Source organism: Procambarus clarkii, chromosome 83, assembly GCF_040958095.1.
Source record: "Procambarus clarkii isolate CNS0578487 chromosome 83, FALCON_Pclarkii_2.0, whole genome shotgun sequence".
Lineage (NCBI taxonomy): Eukaryota > Metazoa > Arthropoda > Malacostraca > Decapoda > Cambaridae > Procambarus > Procambarus clarkii.
The window spans coordinates 1,537,869-1,553,307 of record NC_091232.1 but is presented as its reverse complement, the minus strand read 5'-3'; the positions used below and the strand labels follow the sequence as shown (position 1 = coordinate 1,553,307).

At 43.7% G+C, this 15,439-nt stretch overlaps 1 protein-coding gene across 1 annotated transcript in view; it reads left to right on the top strand.

The window, feature by feature from the left end:
* Positions 1 to 15,076, top strand: part of klar (klarsicht) — a 336,442-nt gene extending 321,366 nt beyond the window's left edge. Inside the window, exons 23-27 of the mRNA XM_069316171.1 lie at positions 3,105 to 3,256; positions 4,643 to 4,892; positions 7,756 to 7,959; positions 8,155 to 8,264; positions 9,599 to 15,076. Of these exons, the coding sequence (XP_069172272.1) occupies positions 3,105 to 3,256; positions 4,643 to 4,892; positions 7,756 to 7,959; positions 8,155 to 8,264; positions 9,599 to 9,848 (966 nt within the window). The 3' untranslated portion in view covers positions 9,849 to 15,076. The remainder of the gene's footprint in view (positions 1 to 3,104; positions 3,257 to 4,642; positions 4,893 to 7,755; positions 7,960 to 8,154; positions 8,265 to 9,598) is intronic.
* The last annotated feature ends 363 nt before the right edge of the window (positions 15,077 to 15,439 follow it).

Below are 15,439 nucleotides of genomic sequence, written 5' to 3'. Positions count from 1 at the left end.
ACGTAACAGGTCAAGTACCACATGGCTACAAGTATCTCTGGCAATTGGGCCTGTGAGGGGCTCTAGTCTAGATGATATAATGCATAAAATGTAATGGGCCTCTGGCTGGCCCATTAAACATTAAATGTTGCTTGTTTCTGTTTTACTTGGGCGGAGTATGAGTATTTATGACTCGTATGGTCGCTTCAGTAAAATTTTGTCCCTTGTGTTTAACAACTTCTGCTCTGTTGAATCGAAGTTGAAATCTTAATGGGTTTGTAACTGTGCACTGTGCTAGATAATGTTTCAGTGGTCTGTCGATACTGTGCCGTGTTAGTAGTAGTAATGACTGCTTATTGTAACATTTTTTGCATATGATAGTAAGATTACTTTTATGGAGGGTAGAAATAGCTTAAGCTACTCTATCCCTTTGAGATGTATTTTTTTCTTGTCTCAATAAACTTGCTTGAACTTGTAAGATCACCAACATTGAACCCATCAGTACAGTAGTTACTCTTGCAGTAGGATACGTTGAACAAATCAACTGTATAGTTACACAATAGCTTGGTGTGTAATGTCCATGTATAGCCTAATGCTGGGAGGAAAGTGTTGGTCATACTGTTTGGGAGATGTGTGATGATGCGCCGCCTGCCACCTCGTGCTGGGATGATAATTGTTGTGTTCTGGATGATTGACCAGCGCCACCACTACAGTGTCTGGCCACCACTGTGTCTGGCCCCATCATCCCAGCGACGACTCTCCGACTGACCCTGTCTAAGGCTCCTTTCCCCTTTCGTCCGGGCTGCTGCTTGACTAAGGCGCCTCTGGTTTTTCTGAATCTCGAACTATGGACGTGATCCCGCCATAAAACAAATTAAACACTAAGTAAACTGCTTTCTTAATTATTATCTGTACACGTTCGTAAACATTGTTGCTATAATATTTGTTTAGCCATCTAGGGTATCTTGTTTTAGTTACTCCAAACGATTTGACGTGCGTCCGAAGTTAGTGTCCTGACACTAACTGATAACTGTGTTTCTATGTTGTCCTCTTGCTAGTTATCTTTGGCCAGCTAAGAGGTGGACAAGACGTGACTGGCTTGTTCCTGTCATTCAAGCATGACCGGCCAATTGAAATAGGAAGAAGGTAACTTTGATAAGCCGACAAAAGCAATGTTCGTGGATGGTGTCTCCACGCGCACTTAGCATGTGGAGCATGTTCTCTAATTACTTGTTAAGAACGGTTTTATGTGATTAGCTCCTACTGCCTACATATATGTTGGCGTGACGTCACAAATGAATAGTGAAGATAGTCACGTCATCACTACCAGCATAAGCTTGGCCCTGGCGACAGCTTGTACTACCAGGGTAACGGGCTACAGTATGAAGAGGTTACTTACACGATAAAATCAGAGATACTTGTATTGCGTGCATGTTTATGTGTTGGGGGAGGTGGTGAGCGGCGGTGTGTGACGGTACACAGCGAGGGGTGCCCACACCCGTCACGCTCACTCATCACCTACACCCTCTCCTCGGCTACACCCTCTCCACGGCTACACCCTCTCCACGGCTACCACAACGTTCCCCACTGCACCCAGCTAGTTTGAATTCGTTGCCATTAGGGGCCTGAGTGGACAGCGCTTGGGATTCGTATTCCCAAGGTTCTGGTTTCGATCCCCGGTGAAGGCGGAAACGAATGGCCGGAGTTTTTCACCCCAGTAAATAGGTACCTGGGAGTTACACAGCTGCTGCAGGCTGCTTTCTGGGGATGTGTAAAAAAAATGAGGCCAGGTCGAGGGCCGGGCCGCGGGGACGCTAAGCCCCGAAATCATATCAAGATAACCTCAAGATGTGATAAGCGTCCACATTGTAAGCTTTGTACCCCACATAAGTGTTCGTACCCACAATTGAGGCGGTGGGGCCTGCGGGTCGCTGCTGTGGGTATGTGGGCCTGCGGGCCGCTGCACGCAAACCGCCTGGTGGACCAAACACACTCAAGTGAAGCCTGGCCTCGGGCCGGGCTTGGGGAGTAGAACAATTCCCAGAATCCCATCAACCAGGTATCAACCAGGAAGCCGATGACAGTTATAAACGCTGTTGTGCACACATTTCCAATGGATATATTTATATTAGAGATTCAGCTAGTACAACTGTATCACCAGTTAACAAATATAAAGTTTCTTTTAAGTGCAGGGACAGGTTGCTTGTTTTCATCATTCAGACAAAATATCTGGAATTGAATATTTCGAGATAAAGTGAGCAAGTAAGATGTATTGTCAGGGATCCTTATTTTTACGAGGATGCAGGTCGCAAAACACAGGTGGATAACACACTTAGTAATATTAAAAAAGCTTTAATATCCAGTGCATACATAGGCAAGTTGAACGCCACGGTAATATCACTAGGCTAGAGCGGGAACATTTTTAAGCGCATCGCTGGGCTAGAAAATAAAGGAGGAATCTCTTGGCACATTGCTTGGCTTGCGTAGGCGCTCGTAGCACATCACTGGGCTTGCGGGGGAAGCTCTCTTAGCTCATACAGGACAAATCTCTACGCTTCACTAGGTTAGAGGGTGAAGAGGGTTTTAGGCTGTATGGAATAGTTGCTACCTGGGCCCTGAGTCTCCAACACATCTCCAAGTATGGGTGTAGATGACGTCAACAAATTGAATGAACCGAGTTGAGCTGTGTTGGTAGTGCGGTGTTGTGGTTGAGGGGGCCATATTTGTTAAGTAATCTCTTTATAAATCATGATCCTGTAAATAATGTATCAGGGTGCCGAGCGAGTTGTATCTAATGGTTGAAAAGGGTATGTATGTATGTTTGGTCATTTTGAACATTGCGTACAACTTGAATGCCCTTTGAGTGCAGCTCTGGGTGGTAGGTAGCCTCCTTGCAAAATTGTTATTTGCATATAATGACAAGTGGTGATTGAAGGCCACTTGAAGCTGGTGTGAACCTCTAACACTGAACCTTGTGCCCACTTTGTTTGTGGTTTTACCGCGTTTATTATACATTTGATGCATTTATATTAATTATAATGTTTCTTTCTACGCATTATCAATTGAAATCGTTACTTTTAGTGAATGTTCTTTTAACCATATGTTGCTTTTTGTGCTTTGTACAGATCCTGCAACAGGAAGTGTGTGCGCGCAAGAAGGAGGTTTCGAGCATCAACCTGGCAGTTCACAGGTTCCTCACCGACACTGGCTACTCTCTGGCGCCCCTCAAGGATGATGTTGCGGACCTTTACAGGATCTGGGACGAAGCCGACCGACGGTCAGTGTTAATATCTTCTAGTCCTGCTGTCACGCTAAACATTCTCTGTCCTTTACCTCCTTCGATAAAGCACAGCTGATGTTAAATGATACAGCAGAAATTCATAGGTATAAATGGTATATCATTAGTTCTAGTGGTGTTATCTTGCCTAATCCCACACTTAACTAGTGGGTACAGCATTATTCTAAGATTGTTGCCGCCGGAGGCGGCTAGTTTATTGTGCATCCCATACCAATCCTGTGAGCGGTAGCGCAAAAAGCATTACAGAGGGCACAAAAGGTCTTTATCAGACCTCATCTTAGATTATTACATAAACAATTTCATCTATCCTTCACACCTTATAGTTACAATGTCAGCTAGTTACAGAGAAAGTGCTATTTCAAGAGCTATATATTTACAGTAAGTCATTATACATTAATGGCAGGTCTTATCGCTAATACATAATAGTTTGACTATTCTAAGCTTGTTCTAAGCAATCACCACATCTTTAGTTCTCTGTTTACAATTTTCTATGAATATCTCGTCTCAGTTCAGCCTGTCCTAAGTTTTCCCAATGTCAAGAAACTGTCGTACTCAAGTGCCCTATCCTATCCTACCAGAGGACACAAAGCAGAAAATGGAACAGTATGTCAATTTCGCGAGCCACTACCATTTTCCTGTACGACAATTTTTGGCCTTGGGTAGAGTATACGTCAAAATACGATGCTGTTAGGAGGACGGGTTGCTCAGTTACTAAGGCAGAATAGTCAAATCACGGGAATTGCCTAATTCTGATTTTGTTAACATTAGGAGATTAGTGAATAAAGTTACTCTAGCACAGAAGTTGAGTTAATAAGGAAAGCTCGTAGATTTAGGCAATGTGATTGTTTCAGCTGTTAGCAGGAGCTAGAAAATTATGGTAGTAGTGGATTAAGAAAACTGACACGATGAAATTCTACAGTTGCAAAAACTAACCATCCTATGTATGCTTGAAGAAACCATCCTGTATGCTTGAATCTTGCTTCTGCTAACCTCACGGATTGTGTGAAGATAACCTCCCTCAAACAGCTGCGATTTATCATAGGCTGGTAAATTCAGTGATTGCATCCGGGAAATAGATAAAAGGGTTACCCTTGTTTGTATTCGGAATGTGACTCACCGGTGACTTTCAGCTAGAGAAATTTAAGATAGCGTAATTAAATAATTATAGCAGAGAGAATTGTTGCCGCGCGCGCGAAAACTGCAAAGTTAATTTCCTGTTTGCGCGTGAGAGAGAACTATCCTTGACTTGTAAGATTAAAAAAAATACTTCCTTTACAAATTTGTTACTTTCATCTTAATATAGGAAATCCTGCAGCCATGTAGCGAACATTAGTTGAAATTATATATATTTTTTCTTTTTTTCAGGCTGAGTAGCGAGGTGTCCCGGCTGGAAGGTGTTGAGGACGCCTGGAAACGTTGGGAGACGCAGGCGGAGGAGCTGACCAGGGCGCTGAGGCAAGACGGGGAGACCCTGAAGGTGTTGGACACGGCCATACAGACGGGGTCGCTGACTGACACCGAGACGGCCTCTGTGCAGGGTGTGGCTCGGCTGCTTAATGATAAGCGTAAGACGCAGCCGGGCAAGAAGCTGCTGCTACAGCATACCAAGGCGCAGGTAAGACACTCCCCCACCCTCTAGTGGGCTTACCTGGAGAGTTTCGAGAGTTCTACTCTCCGAGCCCGGCAGGAGGCCAGGCTCGATAAAAAAAGCCTCAATAAATAATAAATAAACCGTCAACCTAAGACATTCTTTCACCAATTTATAATAAATTAACTTCGTTTAGCATAAATGTTCTTGGCAAATCGTCTACTCCAAGAGAGAAAAATATATAACACAAACTCGTCTGATGATATAGCTTTAAAAGAAGTTACTATATTATTTTATCAGAGGGAGGGAATTATCAACGGAAAGTGCAAAGCCATTGCGACTATAGCACTTAAAAGGGATCAGGATCAGGATCAGGATAAGGATTAAGGATGGGATGGGGAAGGGAAAGAATGGTACCCAACAACTTGGACGGTCGGGGATTGAAAGCAGACCTGCATGAAGGGAGACCGTCGCTCTACCGTCCAGCCCAAGTAGTTAGACTTATTTCATCAGAGATTACTCCATTAAAATGTATAATCCGTTATACATTTTTTCGTGGTGTTTGGGGATTAGACAAAGGAATGAAAATATGAAAAGTTATGGATTATAAATACAGAACCCATCGTCCTGTTTAGATAGTACTTACAGTAACGATGACGCGCCACGGGACCGAAGGCTCGGGCAGCTCCTGGGAACGGCGAGGCCTCGCTGACATCCGTATAATTATCTTTGGTCGATCTACATAAAGTTTGGATGATAAGCGTGACCATGAGGTCACGCTTCATCATAACTGACGTTCCGCCTTCGTCAGTATGCTACAAGGCGTCCCATGTACCCCCATGCCGCACAGCTTTACCTTCTTGTACCTGGTGACTCCCTGTACATGTCTTCATCCTACACGCCTCCACCCGCCTCGTCTCCAGGGAACCTTTTGTCATGACATGTTCGGCATTCCCGCAATTCTTGCCAATATGTCTGTATTACGCGAGCGTGACAGTATGCCCGGGAACCTGTTTCCCGAGCCCGTTGCTCGGGGGTTGGTACAATGAGGCCGCAAGTAGTTGTTGATTGCGTGACTTCATGCGTGGGGATCAAATGTGAGGGCTTGTTCAGATACCAGTGTTGCGTGTTAAGAGTGGTGAGGCGGGGAGAGGTATTTGTATGCCATGATTAATACCGACAGGCCGCTAACAAGACCCTCCAGCGGCCAGCCAATGCGCTGCCTTGTGGGGGGTCGTGCGTACTCTTCAATCTTATTTAAATGTTAGAAATCCCACTCCTTCTCCCCCCCCCCCTTTTCCAGCTACTGACACCCACATTAATCACTGAAGTGAGAAGTGTCATCAAGGAAAAAAATGAGCCGTAGCTTGAAGATGGATTGTCCATGATCAGCAGAATAGTAAAGTTTAGCAATTGGCGAGTTGATATTTATATTTATAGGTGTCAGCGTCTTCCACCTGACGCGACGGGCCTCGACACGTCCAGAGTCTGAACCCTGCACACGCAATACAACGACGTGTATACAAATAAAACCACGGGGTATTTATAGTTATGAAATGTTATATGTTACGCTGGAGATGTATTGCGCCAATTTTGAACGGTGGTACTTGGAGAAAGAAGCGCTTTTGTTATGACCCGGCACTTAAGACTGAACTTGTTTTTCTCTATTAAATAAAATACAATGTCATATATACATAAATTTACAAGGAAAATACTGCTGTACATATAGTTTATATAATTGACAGTAAACCAATGTTTCATATCACAGAACACGAGCCTTAAACCCCAAATGTTATACCTGATCTTGCCTCGCAAGAACTTCAGTATTCTGTCTACTGAGTAACCCTCCTGCCTGCCTATCCACATACAAAAAATGTAATCAGAAAGTAGCATAATTATTGCATTCTTTATTTTCTTGCATTTTATGCCAATATTAAACAATAAAACTCATTAAATCCTCTCAAATATCTGGTCCACATAATGCTTTAAGAGTGTCTGTAAGCCAAGTGAAACGTTGGGCTACGAGAAGTATAGAACTCGGCATCGCAAGTCACAACTAAATATAAGAAATGTAGCCTAGTCAAGGGAAGTCGTCATTAAGTGAAAAATAAATTGCTGGTGTGAGTGCCCGATCAACCTACGGGCCTCAGGCTGTGTGTACAAGTTTGTCAACTGTGATCACACGTAAATGTGAAAGAAATAAAGAATTTACTTGAAGTACAACAGCTAGAGTTTATCACTGCGAACTGAAGTTGCGTGATGCAAACCGGAATATTTTGATGAGTACGTCGGCTTGTGTGATGAAGCAGCATTAGCGTCCCGTGTAGTGCTTATTACATCCTCATGCAGCGGCCTCATTGTCAGTCAGGCCAGGCCAGCCCAGGCGCATAACTCCTCTCCATACAACTCATTCCTCAGGCTGATCACCTCAACATGTATACATCTCCCTCTTTAGTGATAATAGCTGACTGAGCTCTGCAGAATCCTCTGTAAACTTGACTCCTTTGACATCGGCCGTCTTACTTCCCTCTGCTTTCGTATTGGCTTCTTGAACGATAGCTATAGGGACCCTTCCATTATAACCACACACCCACACATTGTTTCAGCCACGTTATTGTGACTTATTCTCTGCAAGTACTCAACATTTTCTGAAATGTACAGTACTGTATAGCCATCTTGGCTTAACACTTTCCTTTGATAATTACTTGTACTCCCTAATGCAGAATCGCATAATTTATTAACCTGCTTCACAGTTTAGAACATTTACCATCATTTTACTGAAAGCCCAGAACCTTATTAATTGGTTTGTTTTATTTTTAATATATAATATAAACCCTATTTAATATTTATACTAGATGTATTTAATTTTGTATTTTTGTAATATTTGCAGGGTGTAGACATCCAGGGGTCGACTCTGTCCCTGAGGGCCTCAGGTGATGAGCGTCTTAGTGACTCTGGAACCTCTGGCTATGAGTCGTGTTCATCTGAAGAACTGAGCGAGCGCGAGCTGCGCCTGGTGCACCTGCGCAGGCTGGCTAGGGACCTGGAAGCCTCGCTCCATCCTAACTCTCAAGCCTGGGCTGCCATTTGCAAGGTAAGTTTTCCTGGCATTTGTGAAGACAAATTTACATAAATTTTAGTTAAACAAAGGCTGACTGTAATTCTTCAAACGCTATACGTTTTATGGCTATACATTTTATGACCAAATGTTTAAATTGTGTTTTTCAATAGGTTAATTTTTTATGCTTTCGATTCATGAGTACCTTTGCTTGTTCTATGTCCATTTCAGACACTGTCGAGCGCCGAGACTGAGCTAAAAGGGCTACAGAAGCATTGTCGAGAACTGGTGGTGAGATCGGCGGAGAGCCTTGACCACGCCAAGACGTCTCCCCAGCTAAGGTACATTGAGAGTCCCACAACTTCCTTAACTAATTGTCGCCTTGACTATCTGTATACTACTTAAATAAATTAAATATGACTATTGAAGAAAACAAATTACACTGCAAAAAAAGTTCCAAGTATCGACATACTTGGAACTTTTTAAAATAGTGAACCCCCCTGTCTATTCCTCTCCCTCCCTCCCTCTCCTTCCCTCCCTCCCTCCCTCCCTCCCTCCCTCCCTCCCTCCCTCTCCTTCCCTCCCCCCTCTCTCTCTCCCAATGCAAATAAAATAATGTTCTAAATGTTCTTACCTTTGTCATTATAATACGTTTTGAACATAGATTTGTAACATTGTCATATCAGTATTTTGAACATGTCTTTTTACGTAGCTTTGTTTAATTAATCAATGTTCTCTCGCATATTTACACATTGCAAATTACTAATATGACAAGGAAGAGAGATTTCTAGCAGCCCATAAACTGGAAAAGGTTTTGGATTTATGTTGCAAAGACGACCTAAACTAGCCTAACCTCCCAAGACCTAATATCGTACATGTGCGCTATTCTAGGCCTAGGAATATTTCAGTTGTTATATTAGCTCTTTTGGACTATACAGTGAATAGTACCAAATTCTACTGTCTAATTGCCATTTATGTCAATGTTTGTACTACGGTGCACATAGTACTTTTTGTAACTATCTAAACAGGAGGAAGGTTGTTGCCAGTGTCTGAGAGTCTAGAAACAACTGTTATGTCGAGTCCCAAATGTCATCCTCGACTGACCTCTTTATAAGCAACACGAATTCATTGCTGTCTGTAAACTAATCTCTCGTGTCATATTGATTATTGTTGAGTTATTGAACACACATTCTCGAATTTGATTTTATTGTGAATTATCTTTAAATTTTCGAGTTGTAATATATTCTCGCCATTTGTATATTTGTTTATAGTCAAGATTTTCCACTTTATAAAATGAAACTGAAGGTGACAAGTGAAACGATCCATGATTGGTCGGGTCATGGGAAGAGGCGGAGTTCATGTAAGGGGGAGAAACCCGATTGGCGGATCATTTTCAGACGTACCTCATAGGTCATTACAGATCACTGATTGGGTTTAATCATGTATGGACCAATGGGTGGAAAATGAATTTGCTTTTGGTACATTGGGTATTAAATAAGTGAGCGTAAGCTTGGCTTGTCGACTGGGGGTGCAGAGGAAGACTCAGAATATGCTCTCCAGTATCTTAATGCAGAGACATTGAAGTGTTAACTAGGTTACTATACATGTAATTATAATTAGCAATGTCAACATGCATTATAGTGGTAATAATTGCGTAACTTTATATGCTTTTCAGGAGACGCGGCTGGACGAGGGAGAACAGGGTTGGGAGAGCCTCCCGCAGGAGCAACACCATTGGTGGCGTGAGTGGCGGTCGCGGGTGGGTGTGGAGAGTGGTGCGGGCAGCTCTGCCCTTCCAAGCTGCCCTTCTGCTGCTCTTCTGTGTAGCCTGCTTGTTGGAGCCCAACTGTTGCGATCACGTGAACACCCTCAACCTGTCGCTGAGTCCCCAGGTCCGCTATGTGCACGGCCCGCCACCTGTCTGAGCCTCGCGCTGGTCTCGTTGTGTATATTTATTCCTCTACCTGGGCCCAGTGCCCGGTGTAGATACCCACCCCCATGTACATACCATGGTCTGGTGTACATATATATGGCAAGCTACACACATCCTGGTTTAATATGACAACGTACATACCTTGCAGAGGCACGTGTGCACTGACGTCTCCAGGTAGTGTGTGTGTGTCCAGGTGGGCAGTGAGCCGGCCGGGTGAATTAGCGTGGCCAGGTGCGGCGGCCGTGCTCGGGACAGGACCGGTCGGGGCCCCGCTGAGCGAGACGTGAGGCAGCGGAGGAGGCAGCTTCCTCCGCTGCCTCTGAGGAAGCTGCCCGCATCCTCCATACTGCGTCAGGTTTCATATTTTTCTATCGACCTTATACATCGTAATTAAGAGTAAATGTAAAAATGGATGATTTAACAATAAATTGTCAGTGTAAAGTGAGGGTGATGTTCCTGTGTGATAAATGTCTCTCGTGGCGTGGAAGTGTTATACAAAGCAGTGTGAATATTTTATCTAAATGTTCTGTAAATTTATTTGATAACAATTGAAAAAAAAGATGCTGTGAAAATATTTTGTGGCTTGTTAGACAAGCCACAAGGCAACCGATGGTTGTATATCATACCGGCTTTTATGGTGGACTTTCTCGATAAGAAGTCAAGTGCGCGGAACCGTCGAGTCGTGTTTTCTGAGCAATAAAGATGAACATCGCAGCGATAACGACTTCATGCACTCCGGGTCTCGCGCCCCCATACCGATAAAGACTTCATGCACTCCGGGTCTCGTGCCCCATACCGATAACGACTACATGCACTCGGGTCTCGTGCCCCATACCGATAACGGCTACATGCACTCTGGGTTTCTCATCTCATACCGAAGACTGCAAGCAAATCGGGCCCCACGGCGCTAGCCGAGGGCCTGACTCAACAGTCTAGGGCGGACATGGGTTCTAAATACTTGCTCGAGGACCTAATCCCACAGTTTTGGGCGACCCATGTTTCACGATGATGGCTGAGGACCTAACCTTAGTCTAGGGCGGCTCTCAGGTCCCACCTAAGGACCCAACCCCACAGACTAGGCCGGCCCAAGCTCTCCCCCTCCGATGTTGGCTGAGGACCTAACCCCACAGACTAGGGTGACCCAGGGGGTCAGGGGGTCTCGATGTTGGCTGAGGACCTAACCTCACAGCCTGGGGGGATTCGATGTTGGCTGAGGACCTAACCCCACAGACTAGGATAACCCGGGGGGTCTCGATGTTGGCTGAGGACCTAACCCCATAGACTAGGGTGACCCAGGGGGGTCTCGATGTTGGCTGAGGACCTAACCCCACAGACTAGGGTGACCCAGGGGGTCTCGATGTTGGCTGAGGACCTAACCCCACAGACTAGGATAACCCGGGGGGGTCTCGATGTTGGCTGAGGACCTAACCCCACAGACTAGGGTGACCCAGGGGGGTTTCGATGTTGGCTGAGGACCTAACACCACAGACTAGGGTGACCCAGGGGGGGGGGGGGGTTCGATGTTGGCCGAGGACCTAACTAACACAGACTGGGGCGAGAGTTCCGGACCAATCAGGCTGTGATGGGTATGTGGGCCTGTGGGCTGCTCCAAGCAACAGCCTGGTGGACCAAACTCTCACAAGTCAAGCCTGGCCTCGGGCCGGGCTTGGGGAGTAGAAGAACTCCCAGAACCCCATCAACCAGGTGTCAACCCAGGGGGGGGGGGTCTCGATGCTGACTCAGGATTTAACTTTACGGTCTAGGGTGGCCCAGGTTCCACAATACAGGTTAAGGACCCAACCCCACAGTCTGGCCCAGGTCCCGCGATGCTAGCTGGGGACCCCACAGTCTAGAGCAACCCAGGCTCGTATGTCGGCACACACGGGCACAGTCTATTGTGCACGTCGCGATTTAAACTGACAAAGATCATCATGTAAACATTTAGTTAACGTAAATTGTTATTTCATTTTATGAAGAAAGGTGAACAATTTCTAAGACAGGTTGGTGTGTGAACACGACAATTCTAGTACCGATGAGCGTGTGCCCTTCTGGCGTTCTTTAAGGAAGACTAGTATCATCCACCCGTGTTAAGGTTAACTTCACCACACATGTTCACGATTTGATATAAAAAAAATTCTCTCACTCGCCTGGGTAACGTCGGTGACAATCCCAGTGATGCCGACCGTGCCATTGGAGCTTCCCAGACCCTCTGTGAGAGGGCGGCATCGTGATCCCTTGTGATAGGCGACTGTGATGCCGCCTAAATTTGGAAATGCTCTTCATATGGGCTACACTGGTTTTCGCAGACAATGGCAAGCATTGACTTTGCGTGCAGTTGGTGCCATATCAGTTGACCTTCGAGTCTTGGCACGGTCTTGAACGTGTGCATATCACCCACTAAACTTAAGATGTAAGGCATGTAACACCCTAGTATAGGCTTGACAGTTCAGCTCTCACTCTAACAACAACGTGGGGTGGGATTCTTCATAACCAGACAGAGAACGAGCTTGTTGCGTGTTGAAAAGTAAGTCTGGCTAGTAACTAAGCAATAATTAGAAAGTCATGCTTGTGGTTAACATGAAGGAATCCTGTCTCGCCTTGGTTCATTGTAGCCTTAAGGTCACTGCCTCCTCGGAGTAACAGGGGTAACAGGCCAGTCTAAAAATCCGTGATGATTATCGCATTTCACATTAAACACCGAATTATAAATTCATATCGACTTTGAAGAGAAGTCGCCATTTTCCCTGTTTCTCTGCCAACAATGTAGTTTCTCGAGGATGTTAAGCATTAAAGGCGGACAGTGTGTGTATTGGACAAGGTAGGTCATGGGAATTGTGTTTTCTTCTTGCATAGACTTGTCCGTTACCGAACGAGTCATAGACATGGTTTTTTTATGGGTAATTAAAGGCAAACGTGTAACTTTATTGACACTGCATTTTTATTCTGTTAAAAACATACCTTTTTATTTAATCAGAATGGGAGATTTATTTTTCTTATGGTGCTATAGAAGAAAGTTGTGTTCTTGTCACTTAGAGCGGATGGATACGTTTTACGTAATAAGTACTGTAAGCCAAAGTCTCTAAGTTTGTCATGATTTTTAGAAGCGTTTCATGATTTTTTGATTCGCAAATGGAATTTATAATTTATTTGATTTGAATTTTGTAAGAATAACTTGTTTGAATGGAAAAAATTGGATGAACTGAATGCTTATTTGTTCAGTAAACGTAGGATGTCTGGGAGGGTTGTAGTACCTTAGTAGTTTAAGACTTGGGAGAAAGAAACTGTTGTTGGTGTTCATTCACAAATTCTCTAGCCACAGTCATTGTTCCTAAATGTTGAATGTATTCTTTATGCTATAGGAACTAGGGTGTCCACCTCGGAGTGGGTGGGTGGGTGGGTGTGGACGTGATCCATAGCCTGCAAGGACGAGTTTTCGGATGTTTAGTTACTGAAGATTCGGCCTTGTGAGCATGGTCACTTCACACTGAGCTGTACTGCTCCCACTCACCATAGATGAAGTTCAAGGTTGCCAATGGAAGTCGGATTTTGCCAGCCAGTTTATGATTCCAGTTCAGTTTTTCCCCATTTGCGCTTAAAAATGTAAGACTTGTAACAATTAAAAAATAGTATTACCTTTACCTAGAACCTCGGTTTCATTTAGTATCATTATACTTCAGAATCTATGGTTCGGTTGAGTCCGGCACAAAGCTGACATTGACTAATTATCCAGGTGGTGCCTTACTTAGGCTGCTCCCGCTGCTAACACTGCTGCTGGCTTGTTTACCATCTTACTGAGAGTTGGTAACGGGCCAATCTGTCGTCACGGTTGTAACATTAGCCAGGGGAGGATGTTCTGGAGGATCTTGTCAATAAACTCATTCTTATCACTGCTTTTCTCTCTCTCACACACACTCTCATACCATTCCATTCTAAAATAAGAATTAATAATAATTATTTGGTTGAAAGTATTAATATGTAGTGATGAACCACTAAAAAGTTTACTATTCTATTATTGAATATGGCCAACTGGGACAATTTTTAACAGCAACATAAGTATAGAACCTAACCTCTCTTAGCAATCATACGTCTAATACTATCTTGGACCTAATGCAGTACATATGTAGGATAAAAACAAAGTGATGTATTTGCTAATTGTATATAAACATTTACAAAGTCTTTAGCACTCTCCTGAGTGCTTTTTGTGAAGGTCTAAGTATGTGGTTAGACAAGACTCGCATGCCAACGACTAATGCCATTAGTCGTTGAGATGTAAGTATGGTTCTAACCACACACTTAGATCTTGACAACGCACTCAGGAGAGTGTTAAAGACCTTGTGTAAATGTTTATATAAAATTAGCAAAAACACACGCACACGCACGCACTTGCTCTGTTTGGTCAGTATTCACGTATTAGTTAGTATCCCTTCTGATAATTCCAAACAAATCATGTCTTAGAAGTCTGATAACCCTATCAAATGTTTTAACTTGACCACAGTGCCCAGCTCCCGAGATTGATGTTTCCTCAAATGAATTATTGTAAAGCTTAGCATTTCTGGCAATAAGTTCTAACTATTTTTGTTCAGATAAGTAAATGGTATTTGCTGCAAATATACACTTTACAGTTACACACACACACGAGCTTAACCCCAGGTGCTCCATGAAATCTTCCCTACGGTTTACAGTACAAAAAACCACAATGTTTTTTAAGTGCCTTAGTGTCGTTGTCTCGTAGCTCTATATAGTAACGACAGGTTTGTGCCCAATTCCGCAAATTAACGTTAGCTGGCGACAATAATGTCCACACTCGCGGGTCGTTGCCTCAGCTTGATCAGCCCAAATGGGTTTCAAACGCCGCCAGGGGATCGTAGCCTAGGGGTTTCGATCGCTTCTAAGGGTTTCAATCACCACTAGGAGTTTCGATCGTAACTATGGGCATAGATCGCTGCCAGGGGCATTGATCGCTGCCAGGGGTTTCGTCGTGGGACGAGTGATCCTTGCAGCCACGGAGGCTTCGGCCCGCTGGGATTGTGTCCAGGATAATAAGCTTTGTTCGGCGCTCCTCCACGCGGCTTTAGCTTTGATATGTTTGAGTGTCATCCAGTTTAAATATAACTTTTTTTCAATGTTTATTTTATGGTAATTTGTATTCTATGAATATGTACCTCGACATAACACCAGGTTCTTTCTCCTGTATTTTAAGTAATAAAATCTAAAAAACAATGTGGATTTTCATTATTCACGGCATAATGTTACTTTTTTGAAGCTGCTTTGTGGTGATATTTTCTGCACGGAATTAGATAAGAGCTTTAATTATACCTTTTAAGTGTGTTTTTTCTATACCGACATAATTTACGCACTGAAACTTAAGTCAACATTCCAAAGTTGGAGGTAAGCAAAAATTGATGTAGACTAATATTTGCCATTTAGCACACAAGAATAACTACATTACTTAAGTTACTAATTTAAAAGAATACGATGTGTTGAAACGTGTAGATGGCTATGAAACTTGAAAACTGTGTAGTAAAAACAAATACTACCAGATTTGTCTTAATAAGGTAACTAATAAAGTTCAAGTATGGAAAG